Consider the following 15,154-nt stretch of genomic DNA (forward strand, 5'->3'; position numbering starts at 1 on the left):
CAAACCTGCAGAAACAGCTGCATGATGCATTTAGGCTATAACTCTATTCCTCAACACTGATAGTGGAGGTTTTTTATTTTTCAGAACCATAAAAGTTGCTGCCATCTTCAGCTGACATAGAGTGAGAGCAGTCCACCTGCTGCCTCTTGTACAACACCGTTCCTTATTTCATTTCTATAGTAATCTTTGCTAGAGGTGGTATTTATTTTTCAATTAGTTTGAACTGTAATGGCTTTCTAAGGTATTACTTTTTTTTCGACTCTATGCATTACGTTTTTTATGCTTTTATTGGCCGAAATTGTCCTTTTAGTGATTCACTAATTGACTACTGACCAAGCATGTTAATCCAACAAGCTTGTGGAATATTCCATCTCTCCATCTATGTCTCTGCACTTTTCTATTCCAGTCTCTCTACCTGCTTGTCTACTTGTTTGTTTCAATCTGCTTCAATATGTCAGCCTGTCAGTTCTTCTGCCACTTTAAAGACTTGTCTGGCTGTATGTAGATCTGTCCGTGTGCACCTGTCTCCCTCTCATTCAACTACACTTGTTTTTTCTCGTTTCTTTTCCCCTCAGACTTATCTTTCCTTTCTCCCTCTCCTCTCTTTTTACTTTCTCTCTGAAACTTCCACTCCACATCTCATAACTGCTCCTCTCCACTGTCCTCTTCTAAAATCTTCCTCTATCCATCCTTCTTTTTCTTTTTTCAGTCTTCCACATTACCCCCTCACTCTCTCTCTCTCTCTCTCTCCATACCTCACCCCTCTTTCTCCCTGCCTCCCAGCTGCAAGCAATCTTATTAATAACAACGCCATGGTTGTTTGGCATTTGTTGTCACAGTCGTAACATCGCCAGGAGCACTCTATGTGCACTTGGCTGTTTGTAGGCACCTACAAAACAAGGTAACCTTCGACTGTATCGGTTAGACATATACTGGATTTATAGGGCCAGACATTGAGGGAGCTTGTTCTGACGTACATTAGTGGCGGACGTGTTTATCTAGTTAAAGTGTGAACGGGCCTCATGGACTTTAATCCTTTTTGGTAGAAGTGAATTGGAAAGATAGTGGATGGAACAGGCAGTTGACATTAGAAACAGACAACAAAACAGGAAGGAAACAGTGAAAGGGGTAGAGGTGAAAAGAGGACTAAAATATTTTAAAACGATGCCAAAAGAAGAAAATCTGAGAGCAGTATTGTTTCAGATCACTGTTCTTATAGCTGTAACTGATTTTCTTTCACAAATGCAAGTCAATTTTATTTGTGTACTGCCCATTATCAAATACAGTCTCTCAATGGACTTTACAGGATCACAAGAACAACAGTTCCCAAACTGGCTAAAGCTCTCTACAAGTCTACAAGTATTTCTCATGATTTTTGGAAAAACAGGTAACTCTTAATACTCAGATAGAAAAGGAGTAACAAAAAGGGGAAGACGTGAAAAGGCCAATGGAGAATACTTGTCTTCGAAATAATATTTAAGTATAAAACCACTTGTAAAAGGAGCATGTAAAAGGAAGCATCCTTCTAATCTCAACTTGTTTTACTGTCTACATTATCAGCTGTTAGTCATTTGTAAATCACTTTAAATTCAATTTATGGTTAACTAAAACATATACAAACAATGCTGTACAAATAACGTTTAATTGATTCATTTATTTAATTGATTGGTGTCTCAGAAAAGCCAAAATGTGTGTGACTTCAACTGCTTAGCACAATCATAAAATTTGCAAAAGCTAACTTACTGTAAATTTAGATTATTATTATTATTATACTATAAAGCAGTATATTTACCAGCTGCATGCATCATGTGAAAGAAGTCTTCCCTAGGATAGGTATTCAGTTTTTTCTGAGTGCAAGATTAAATATTTGCTCTTCATATCAAAGATGAATACAAACTAATATTCTCCCTACTTGAGTCAAGTTCATGGCAGACAAATAAGCTTGCTGTCTTTCAAAGGGAAAATTGACAGTTCTGTCTTTGTAGTTGTCCAGCTGGCTGGTAGTGATGAAGACTGTGACCTCCTGCCTGTGATTCTTGAACAGAGCGTGCACTGTATTAGTGCTGAGAACCTGACAGATACAGTAGGAGCTGGTTTATCTAAATATCTTGCGCACAGTGAAGTGTATTATCTTTATCTTTGTAATGACGCAAGACAAAGCAACATATTGCCATCTTTGATCACACAATATCTTGATTAAAAATAAAGCTTTGATGTTCCGACTGTTTTAGCTCCTAACTATCTCACCACTCTCTAATTAGATTCATTAAAGAAGTAACAAGCTATGGGGCATTTTGATAGCGTGGGGAAGGGTGTGTGTGTGTGGGGGGGGACGACGACACAATACCGGCATTAACAGATAATCTCACACACACAACACACACACACACACACACACACACAGGCATAAACACAAAGCAGACACATACATGCTCACATGCATACACAAGCAAGAAAAGTAATGGGAGGACTTTCAATAATCTCGGAGGAGGCAATATTTTCTTCCTGTTCACTTAACCTCATGCTGATAATTGCCACTGGGTGCTGATAACTATTCATGTGCATGTGATACTGACTGCATACTAATTCTGCAGGTGCAAGAATGGTCCTACAGTGAGACAGAGAGAGAGAGAGAGAGAGAGAGAGAGAGAGAGAGAGAGAGAGAGAGAGAGAGAGAGACAGAGAGATCCTGCTCTATAAACAGTTGGTACAATAATTTAACAAACCCCCTCATCGGCTTGTTAACTGTTTAACTATCTGAGACACCCACAGAGTGAAAATGCACAAACAGCAGGTCACAGTGCCAGAGATTAAGTCCTAGTGCACTGTGTGTGTGTGTGTGTGTGTGTGTGTGTGTGTGTGTGTGTGTGTGTGTGTGTGTGTGTGTGTGTGTGTGTGTGTGTGTGTGAACTAGTGTTTGTTAGTTTGTATTTGTGCGAAAGGTCATCTTCGTGTGCCTGTGCATGTGTGTCTGTATCTCAATATATACACACAGCCATGAAGACAATTTTTTTCATAACCTAAAAATGTTAACACAACCTAAAGTACACAACATCTTCTTTGCAGTATGAAACATTTCTTATTATAGTATTAAAGAGGTAGATCAAAAATAATTTAAAAGTGTCTCCTATACTCACAAAAACTACGATGATAACTCTGTATAGGAATAATACTAAGAACATTGCTCAGAGTTTTATTGGAATGGAAGATTCCTGGTGAGTTATTATGTACGCCAACTATTGACTATTACGGCAAGGTCAGTTGACAAACTGCATAACAAATTGGCAATCTGTGGACTTCTCTCTGTGTAGAGTCTGTAAGTATAGACACAGTTTTGTTATGGTTTTGTACTGCAGTCCACTGGATTTAAAATGAAACATTGACTACAGCGGACTTTCAGCTGCCGTCATTCTATGAACAGTGACGGAAATTGTAGACCATTTAATACTTCTCCCCGAGGAACAAATAGGCGCGTCCTACACCGCTCACCCTATATAGATATGAACCACACAAAACACACTTGAAGCTGAGAGTCAGCACTATTGTGCAATAATAGTTAAGAAAGTTAAAAATAGTTAAAATAGTTGTTGTTTTTTTCTCTGTCTGTAAATATAATATTTCAGTTATTGTTGTTTTTTCTACTGTTTTTTTATTGCTTATTTATAATACTTGTTTTATTTTATTTTTATTTTTTATTTCTTATTTTTATTCTTAGCTTGTCTTCTTCTACTATGTCTCTTGTGTGCACTTTACTCTACGCTGTTGTAAGTCTGCAAATTTCCCCGCTGCGGGACTAATAAAGGATTATCTTATCTTATCTTATCTTATCTTATAAGCTCAGCTGTTTCATTTCAAATACAGTTTGCTGGAGTCAGACTGATGTAATAAACTCATAGTCATATAATACAGTTAGAAATATACAAATGCATTTCAAATGTCACTGTTGCATGTTTCATACAAATTACGAATTAAGTGTTGATTAGGGAAAGCTTTGCAAATCCAAACTACACTCCTTGTCTACTGTTCGTGTGTTTAGTAATACTTTTCTTTGACAGCCGCTCACAGCATTGTTTGGTTGGTCTGGCCGTCAGGACTAAGTAAAGTTTTCCTTCTGGGGAAAGCTCGGTCAGTGGGGGCTTCCATCAACAAATGTTATTGAATGTCCAAGTAGTTTTGCGGTTGAATGACCATGTCCTGAACTGCATGAATAAGTTCACATCTCATGCTTCCATGTTTTTCAATGTGACAATTTCAGTTTGCTACCTTCTATCGCTGATACACTCATATAAGACCGAAAGGATTTTATTGTGCATGTATTGTCCTGAGGTTAAAGCCACAAACAAAGTGCGTTTCAAAGTTTAAGCGTGTGCAGATAACTCATTTTGGATTCTGAAGGTATTTGTTATTTGTAAAACATTTGTTGTGATGAACATTAAATGTACACAGCTTTATCCCTTGTTTCCGTCACTGTTTTTCATTAAAGGAATTAATAGTAATTCCGCCTTGCCAATGGGAAGAGGCCTGTTGGTTGAAACCATACAAAATCATTAAGCAGCATTAGTAAGCTCCTAAAACCACACTGGTACAATTAGCTTTTATGCAATAAAGCTGGGATACCAATTTATCATACACACACACCAACACAAAAATACAGGCACAATATAATATAAAATATAAGGCACACATGCAGCCAGAGTGACATGCAAAACACAATTAGAAAGGGACATCCACAGTACACAAAAATATGTCGATTTAAGGGAAACTTTGGTGATTATCAACCAGCTTTGTATCTCTACAATGCAGACATGCAAATGAACAATGTGAAACATCCCTCCACGCTCCCAGCACCAACAACCTATCGCTAACCCGCCGGCAAAAGTTCGCCAGAAGATGCAAAATGCGTAATTTCTCTTTGGTCCCAAAGGAGCAGGAAGGGAGGGAACACGGAGGGAAGCCAAACATCGTTCATTTGCACATACCACCCACATTACAATGACACAAAGCCAGTTGAAAATTGACAAAGTTTCCCTTTAATAAATACAATAAAATACAAATACACATATATTCTAAAACATGCACATATAGACAGGCAGGCACACACTGTTTTAGCTTGAAGCTATGTTACATATTCATAAATGCAGTATTATATGGCTGGCTGACATATCTCTCTCTTGCCTCTAACCCTTTTCCTAAAAATAGAGGTGAGCTTTACTGTGCTGTGTGAAAGACAAACCTTGACATCTCTCAAAATTTTGTCAGTAATAGTGGGAAAATACTGTATTTCTGGGTTGACACTAACGTTGCAATTACTCCCAAACAAGCTCATTGTCTTAGAACTTATGATGCTCAGGTGTTTTAATAAAGAAAGATGAAAACTGAAATGTAAGTAAAGATACATTTCTCCTATGAAATCCACTTCAAAGCTGGGTGATTCTTGTATGATGCATGACGGACGGCTTGTCAGCTATATGAAAGTGAGTTGCATCACAGTAAATGTCTAAACACATCCTCTGCACATAAAACTGTGAAATGCTTTGACATGAGACGAGAGGAGAGAAACAGGACGAACTTAAACAAAAAAAGTTAACAAAATCTGCGAGCGGAATTAAAAGAATAACACAAAACAAAGGCTATCATTCTTGCAAACAAACAAGCTGTCACAAAAAGCTCATTTTGTTTTGAGCAGAAAACAGTGTCCAACTATTGAGTCAATCAGCCATTTTGAGTAATATGGAAAAATATGATGTTTCATCCTCTCCTGCAATTTACATCTCAGTCTGATGACTTGGATATTGTGCCTGACAGACGACATAACAAGCAGGTAAATGGAAGGAGGCCAATTCATTTCCTTTGTCATTGTCGGGGAAAAATAGATGTATAGAGGGGCTAATAAAAAAACAGGATGGAAGGAGGAACATGTATTAAGACAGGATATTAGACGCTAGTGCAATGTGGGAAAAACACATCAGGATAAAGAATGGCAGAACAAATAAATAACAAAATGTTTATATATTTAATAAAAGATGAAATGAGGCATAAAGACTGACAGATCAAAATAGAGAAACTAATAGCTGGAGATTACAGGCCAATTTCACTTCTGACCTCACTCACACACCCTCTGTCTACCCAGCCAATCAGAGAAGAGAAAACCTGAGGTGAACCAATGACTTCATAAAAGCAGCACCCTCTGGAAAAGTTATAATGATGACTGGAGAGTGAGAGTGTGTGTGTGTGTGTCTGCACGTGAGGTAAGAGTATCATTAGTTTATGTCGGTTGAGTTCAGAGTGTGTGGCCACTGGGTTTATCAGCCAGACTTCAAAACACCCTGAACGAAAGTGAGTATTTTTGATTTCTATTCTTCTCATTTATTGTTTTAAAGCTTCTGCGGACAGACATTTAGGTAGCTAGAGAATGAGGGAGAACACTTTCTTTTATTTCTTTATGACAATTTTTAGGAATTCAATTTATTCTTGTTTTGTAAACAGCTCTCTATATGCTTTCCCACTGCCGGGGACACAGTGGGCCATTTTTGCAAAATTCCAACAAACTGAAGCATGCAAAAGAACTGACAGGCCAGCCCAAAACCCACTGATGGTGGGTCATAAACAGACCAATGGTTAGCAGAGAGAAAGGGTTCGCCAATTGTCCATTTATATGTGTTTTATATTGAGTTTCTGCTTCTTTCAATGAGTTCACAGCAGACAGTGAAAAGCAAGTTGATGCTACTGTGCATATTTGATTTGACCTTGAGTTCTTGGATTTCTGTCATGAAAACAAAATTGAAAAAGTTCCTACAGTTTATTTTCATTCTTTTCTGGAATCTCCGTCCATTAAAGCACATACTTTGAGTTGTAATCAAAACTGAATTAGGCGAGCAAACACCATGCTGTTCAGACTTAGCACCTTCTGTTTGTATCTACTGCCCTGTAGTGTGATTCTGCATGGTTGTACTATGAATGTGGTAGAACCATATTAAATGCTCGTTGCTTTCATCCATCAGGGAAAAGTTAATAATTATAGATTCTGTTCTTCCAATGTTGAACATTCTTCTCCATATTTAAATACACCTACATTAATGCCATTCATTATGTTGCCAGATGAAAAACAAATCCTCTGTCTTAGTCAGAGAAGCAACTGGATACAAACCAAAATTTCAGATGCATTTTTTATTATTATTTGGATGTGTTGAATTGAGATTTATGTCCAACTATCCAAAGGATTTATTTATTTATTTATTTAGACGCCGAGTTTAAACTTTGACGAAGCGTGTGATATCAGTCCTAGCTGTATAAGTGTTTTATTGGTAATTTGCATCTCTACAGACAGACGTCCAGGTTTCCAGACATTTTTTCTTTTTATGTAAAAAAAATATATATTTTAAAACCTAGAAATCACGAAGTTTCTTCAACAACAAGGCCAACAACAAGTCAACTATCTATTTATTTTCTAAGACAAAACACTGTACATCTATGATTCACTAACAGAGAGCAGAAATAGGCTTTGTGTCGCCATAATAATTTGTATTACTATGATGTTCTTAACGTTATCACCAGTTACAGCAGGTGTTGCCAGGATCAGATCAACCAGAAGGATTCGAACTTCAAACTATGAATGAACAGTGAAGTCGCAGTTTCAGTCTTTGTCTGACAGAAATGTAATCACTTAATCATTATTATCCTCTCAGACATTTGTGTGAAATTCTCATAATAAGCATTTTTATTATTGAGTCATGGCCAAAAATGTGACCTTTGACCACCAAAATCGAATCAGTTAATTCTTGAGTCCAAGTCGTTGAAGATATTCCCTCCAGTCGTTTCTGAAATATCGAATTAATGGAATTCCTCCAACCATGGTTGTTGCCGGTACAGAGGCATAAAAAATAGCATATTCTCTGTGTGTGTGTGTGTGTGTGTGTGTGTGTGTGTGTGTGTGTGTGTGTGTGTGTGTGTGTGTGTGTGTGTGTGTGTGTGTGTGTGTGTGTGTGTGTGCGTACCTGTACTCTTCCTGAGTGAACACAGGAATGACGGATGGCTGAAGGACTGTTATCTCAACTAGAGTCGTGTTTTCCTTTACTGGCTCACCATCATCATAGGCCACCACCACCAGCTGTCAATCAAACACACACATGTTAAGACAGAGTCAGTAGAAATACACATGCTTGCTTGCAGTCCATTGCAACCACTGCTCTTGTGCAGTTCAAAAATAACAGTTCACACAATTTTACAGTGTGCTGACAGCAGAGACAGCCAAACAAATTGATGCAGCTAACGCATGACAGGCTCATAATAAACCAAAATGAATGTCTACATTTTTGTTGCCGTATTCTAAAAACACATCATTTGCATGGGAATTGGAGGATGAGTGTGTTTCCCACTGGTGTGCTTATTTTGCCTGCTTAGCCTTTCTTCTTCGTTAATTGGGGGGTAAGTACTGTTAACCGGGCCCAAAGGATTCCTAATGAAGGCCAAATTTAAATATCAAGATATTGAAATATTGTCTTTCCTTCATCTTATTTAACCAAGAAATTGCTACTAATAATGCATTGCCCTTCATTATGTAACTCAAACTCGACTTAATGCATCGATATTTTTTTAACTGCTGGAAACTTTCAAACTTTGTTGGAACATGCTGTAGTTAAGGGCCTTGCTTAATAGCACAATGGCTTTCTTTCAACTGCACTGAAGATTTGAATAGGTTGCTTTTCGTTACGAACCTGTTTCTAGCCTTTCACATCTGCTTATGCATGCCAAGCTGCTCCAAATACATTTTATGAAAGTACGCTGTGGTGCCATTGTAATGTGATGCAGGGGAATTAGGTAGACATTTACTACATATCAATGAGATTGTCTAACGGTGTCATCTGTCGTTGTAAAAATTATACCTTGGACAGTGTTTATCTCAGTGATAATATCAAAATTGTACACAGGACTGATTCATTTTGTTTGAGCTAAACAAGGTAGAATTAGGCCCCTGAGTGACATCTTCAGAGGATGCTGAATCCATGTTGTGCTAATTAAAGCCCAGTGAAAAGATGAAATTAGAATGGCCCAAAGCCCCATTGAGGAGTGGAGCTGGGAAAAAAGGCAATTTTGAAACTAATAAGCTGCTGCGGTCTACTTTGTACAGTGGATAGGGATTTATAAGAGTGCGCCGCACAAAGACACCTTTATGCTTTACAAACGATACAAGAAAGCATTTACAATCTGCAAGTACAAAGTGATCAAATAAATTATAAAGACTTTATTCATGTGATGCAGTCCCAATCCTCCATCTACTTTATCCCAATATCCAAAAACTAAAGCAAAACAGGAAAGCATCAGATAAATCTGCAGATGATGTCTCTAGTGGAATGCAAGGCCAGTGCCAGTGTTTGCAGTTAGAATAGATTAATTTGATTGATTGGGGATAACATTAAGTGATGCTGCATTCTGTATTTACATTATGATAAACAGTAGAATACTGCAGCATGGTAATATTTAATAATACACCGAATACATTATAGTTTGATGGAAGTTAATATCCTTCTGGTAGGACAATCCTTTACTCCTGTTTCACTCCATCGCAGATGTGCATGTTATATAATGTATATCATTTAAATGTAAAATAAAAATAACATCTTGTTTTACCCGACTACCATAGTTACAGTATGCAGTCACGTAAATGACTGCATAACTATCTAAAGCAATTTCTACTTGCAATCCCCCATCAAAGGGTGCATGTCCGTGAGTTTTCAGCAGTTTAATTAAATTAAAGTGTCTTTTATTCATTGCATCTCAAGTATGAGAGAGTAAATTCTTTAGCTTTGGCTCTTCGACATTGCAGCATGATGCACGGTCAGTGGGCAGCACAAATGGGTCAACAATACTCTGCTCCATCTTGTTTTTGAGTGATTTTACCTTATCAGATGTTTAACTGCTATAGACTGATATTGCCATCTCTAGAACATTGCTGCTAGCCTGATTTTGTTAAGTTTAGGATTGTGATTAAGATTAGGTGACACAAACATGCATCATGTTGTGCATCAGAAATGGTTTATTTGTAATTTAATCCCAAGGAAATCTTGTCACAAGCCCCTAGACTCATCATGTGGTGTTGACCAATGAAACACAATAAAGTGTACATCAAGGATTCCTGGTGAAAAGTAATTTAAAATGTGCATGCATACTTACACTGAACTTGACGTTGGGCTCTTCGTTGAGGTTAACTCTGGTTACAACATTTCCCGTCTTTTCCTCTACGTCAAATATACTGGCAGAGTATGGAAAAGCCTCCTGGTTCACTTTATAGCGCACTAGACCTGCTGGGGTCCCCTGTGAAAAGAACAAGTACACTTAGGATGACAGATTTAAATGAATGTAGCATTAGGATGAAATATATCTTGCTTTATTCCTGGAAAACAGACAAAATTACTGACTTTTTACAATGCATCAAATTAAATCAAAGTGTGGAAATGACTGTGTAACGAATATTACAGTATTTAAATCCAAAGAGATTATTTTGGACCTAAATGTCAAACAGTGAGTCCCTGTGCAAGCAAATAGGAGGCAGTTAAGACGCACATCACCATCTGGGAGTTATAAGTTTAGGGCACTTTAATGATCATGAATTGACCTTTAAAGTGTTATTGATTATGAGCGACCATAAGTTGACTAATTTGACTCAAAATGTCAGGAAATACTCATCAAACCAATCCAACTTTTCAGTCCCAATACTGATACCTCGGCTGATACCAGGTCGGATACGATGACAGTGTTAAATTAATAAGCTTTTACCTCCCTATGTATGTTTAGGGATAATAAATTGTTATTATCAAAAAAATGAATTGCACACCATCAATGTGGTAAAACAATTCTTCAAAATTAACAAGAATTACAATTCAGTTGTGTGTCTGTGAAAATAGTTTTAATGCAGCAACCAATGAATCAAAACTGAAACAATTTTTTAAATTCCAGTATATAATGTATATAATATAATCAAATAGATCTGAATTTATTGGAATGGCCCCATTGTCACAGATACACGATACCCCTATTTGAGTCAGAATTGGATCAATACTCAATATCGTATCAGTGCATCCCTAATAGAAACTGCATTTAAAACAAAGTGTAAACACAATATAGATTGTTTTGTTAGCATTTACAAGGTTAACAGTCAGTATTGCTCCATTGAAATGTTATTTCTTCTGAAAAGAGACAGATATTTTTTGACACACCTGTATCTGTTCCAATGTAAGCTTTCATTTAACAACGACTCGTATTGAGTCAGCAAAACTTCACTGTGACAAATACTTATTTTTTACTTTAAATTTCGGGTCTGAAGTGTATCAGTGACATTGACATCCGAAGATATATATATATATATATATATATATATATATATATATATATATATATATATATATATATATGTTATGTTAAGGTGCTATTCAGTGCATTGTTTGAGCATTGGGAGCCTTTATAGTATACAGTGTTGACAGTATAATGTTACTTTTGACCCAAGAGTATATGGCTATATGCTTAGACTTCAAGTCTGGCTCAATTAAGCTAATGTAGGAAGACAGCAAGCACATTAGTCAAAGGTACATGGGGCTTTAAAGAGGATATGGGGTAACATCGCCAGTGTAGAAGATTTCACACGGAGATGGAGGAGTGAAACATAATATCATGTCTTCTTGAGCAGTAATGCAGGGTAAAGATAAACTTTTGTGTTTCTGGTCTTTTTTATATATAAATATTAATTTGGGGATTTACTATACTGTAAAATTGCAAATTTAACAGTTTGTTTTCTGTTTCCAATAAATATTTTATATATTTTTCACAGCCATTGCATTTCAGATCTGCATCTAAACAAGAGGCTGTGTGACTCAGCAAATACACACAAGCTTTATTCACATTGCACATAGACCCCTTTTAATCCTTTTAAACCTGGAGTTGACCATCTAATGGCTCACAATGGAACTCTAAAGTCAGCTAACCTTGATTTTACAGCAAGCAGATTAAACCAGCCTACATTACAAAGATGTTTAGAGTTAAAAGCCAAATGGAGGTATCACTAAGTGCTACACTGGGGTTAAAGAATGGCTCTACTGGAGAAAGAAGTGCAAACAAATTTAAAAGACACTCATACACTGCAGAAGAGCATCACTATCAAACACAATGTGAGGAGCAGACTGTGAAAAACTGTTCAAATAGCAGCAGCTGGAAATGCTCACCGCAGGGTCAGAGTCATTGGCCAACACGGTGGTTACGATGGTTCCCTTGAAAGCATTAGGGGCAACAAGGCCTCGGTACACTGACTGGCTGAATACCGGAGAAAAGTCATTCATGTCCTGGAGCGAAATAAACACACAGTATGGCATTATGATTGTAAACAAACAGTACACCAAGCTGTTTTTGTTTGCTATAAAGTTCCTTAAAATGTACACAATTTTGAATACTAATGATGTGCAAACTGACTTTGTTGGCATTTTGTTCTCACTCAAATTCTTAAATTTAACTTTATTTTCATCTTCACTTTCTCTCTGCAGTCCCCAAAATGACCCACTAAAGTGGTTCACTCTTCGTTGGTTCAGGAACATCTGGTCTCCCCAAAGGAGAAAAAGCAACAGCTGTGTACAAAATCAACTCTAGGAAACATAATCAGTGATCCCATTAGCCAATGTCAATGTTGACATATTAGTTCTTTTGAAATTTTCTATCCTTTTTTGGATTTAGAAAAATATGCATTTATCTGCAAATAGAAAAAAATGGGTCAGCAGCCAGACAGAAAACCTGTGGGTCGTTTTTTTTTTTCAATCACAACAGTTGTTCTAGAAGAAGCAGTAGCAAGTTTGAAAGTAACACAGACGAATAGTTTTCTTGGTTTTCCCACAGGCAAAACAATGATAATGTAAAAGGGACAGAAAATGGTTGCTATATTGCAAAAGGCAATGACGTAGGTTACTCATGTAAATCAATCAATAAAGCTATGGATAATGTGAATGCTAGCACTAGCTGAGTCAGCTTTAACTTTGCTAAGTTTGGAAATGACTGAAAGGGTTTGTAAGTAAATTCTGGTGTTCTGCAGGGTAAAATGACTGTTTTTGTTGATGGAGTCTTGGGGCTTTGAAGGGCAGCTTCAGTTCCCCTTTGTAAAGGGCTATCTGACCCCTTTAAAGCAGCTGTGCACGGAAGCAGCAGAATAACAAATTTTGGCCATCTAAAAAAAGGTCTACATAAAAAAAATCTAATCCATTTTTTTTATAATTTCATCACTTTACCTTGTCGTCAGACAGCCCTTTCCAAAGAGGAACTGAAGCAGTTATATCGCTCTCTTTAAAGCCATAAGACTATGGAAAAAACAGTAATGTTACCTCACAGAACATGGGAGTTGTTGGTCTACAGCTGCATTGTTTGTGTAATTTGTTTGTGATTTTCTGTGACTTTAGAATTCAAACTAACTAAGTAGTTAGTTAACTAACTGACTATAGATAAAGACATATGTATATATATACATATATATATATATATATATATATATATATATATATATATATGAAGAACATCATGATGCAGAAAGCAAGGTAAGGTCATGTGGGAAAACGTCCTTAGAAGAAACATATGAACTCTGATCAAAGTCCGATTTGAATACATAAGGAGCACCACTCGGAAGCTACAGTATGAAAAAACCTAAAAAAAAAAAAAATAAATAATGGAACCGCTCTTTAATACTATGACTATAACTCTAAAGTTTTCATATCAACTTCCAAACAAAAGATGAACGCAACATAGCTTTTGCGCAAATGTAAAAAAAATAGCGGGGCCCCTGGATGTCAGTAACAAACACACACCCACACACTCACCATGATTTTGACAGTAACAGAGGCAAGTCCAGGAGGCATGCTTCCCTCCATGTCCATGGCCTCCACTGTGAATGTGTACGTGGGCTCTGATTCACCCAGAGCCTCGTAGTCCAGCACTCTAAGAACGGACAGCTCTCCTGTCACTTGGTCAATGTGGAATAGCCGACCGATCCCCTGGTCCGAGCCTTGCGTTCTGATTTGATATGTGAGGTTGGAGTCGAGGTCAGCGTCTATCGCCTACAGAGAAAGACAGAGTCAAGGAATGGGAAAGAAAGTACTATAATCACCGTGTGAATTTATGACGAGTTGAATTTTTTATATTTGCCAGAAGGAAAAGCATCCAGATGTGCTGGAGCTCAGAAACAAACTGTAGTATTTTCATTAGTTCTGTGTTGGGCTGGCATGTTTGAAACGCCTCTGGTAGTGACTTTCATAGTCTGCCTGGTGGCCTGTATCTATTTTCCCTTCTGTATGTATTTTACTGTGTAGCTAGAGGGAAAAGATGCATTTTTCCTTCTTTTTTTTTTTTTTTTTACATTAATTTCCAACTCACTGAGTCTTCAAGTGTTTGCAAATTAAATTCTGACTTTTCAAGAAGTCTTGCAGTGCAGACTGGAGTGTAAATAGAAACCAATTTGTTAATTTCAAAGAAGATGTAGGTAAGTAACTTGAAGTATGACTATGATAATGAGTATTATTGACTTCATTCAGTACCTGAATTTATGACCTGAAGGGAAAAGTAACCCTTAAGAAATGTGATGATCATACTACTGTTTCATCATCTTTATGAGGATCATTTGTAGAGAGTGGGACATTTCAGCTAAACTCGTTTAATTATTACTTGTTAAGTATTGGCTGATAGAGATATCAAGTTCAAACCAGCCAACCCATTGGCCTGGACAATTACTTGGTTGCAAAAAGTGATGAATTTAAAACTGGAACCTCACAATTTGCAATATTAAACATTTTTTCAGGACACTTTGCAATCAACAACTCAATTTATAACAAAGTTTACTACATCAGTTGCATATCCATCAACCTCACACTCACCTTTAACTGTAATATGATTGTATCTTTGGGGCTGTTCTCTGGTAGGGTGACATTGTAACTTGGTTGGGTGAATATCGGGCTGTTGTCATCTACATCTAGAACAGTGACGGACAGCGTTAATCTGGATCGCCTCGGGTCCACTCCACCATCCCAGGCTTCAACGATCAGAAAGTAGTGACCTTTCACCTTGAAGATGACGGAGAATCACAGTCAAACATCAACCCTGCAGCTACAAAAATAATCATCATTGCAAATATCACCTT

The 15,154-nt window shown here is 37.2% G+C and overlaps 1 protein-coding gene across 1 annotated transcript in view; it reads right to left on the reverse strand.

The window, feature by feature from the left end:
• Window positions 1-15,154, reverse strand: part of LOC129091092 (protocadherin-15-like) — a 129,803-nt gene that overhangs the window by 45,862 nt on the left and 68,787 nt on the right. Inside the window, exons 21-25 of the mRNA XM_054598555.1 lie at window positions 14,892-15,077; window positions 13,842-14,078; window positions 12,213-12,329; window positions 10,171-10,311; window positions 7,995-8,107 (exon numbers count right to left, since the gene is read on the reverse strand). Of these exons, the coding sequence (XP_054454530.1) occupies window positions 7,995-8,107; window positions 10,171-10,311; window positions 12,213-12,329; window positions 13,842-14,078; window positions 14,892-15,077 (794 nt within the window). The remainder of the gene's footprint in view (window positions 1-7,994; window positions 8,108-10,170; window positions 10,312-12,212; window positions 12,330-13,841; window positions 14,079-14,891; window positions 15,078-15,154) is intronic.

This window comes from Anoplopoma fimbria, chromosome 5 (assembly GCF_027596085.1).
Source record: "Anoplopoma fimbria isolate UVic2021 breed Golden Eagle Sablefish chromosome 5, Afim_UVic_2022, whole genome shotgun sequence".
Lineage (NCBI taxonomy): Eukaryota > Metazoa > Chordata > Actinopteri > Perciformes > Anoplopomatidae > Anoplopoma > Anoplopoma fimbria.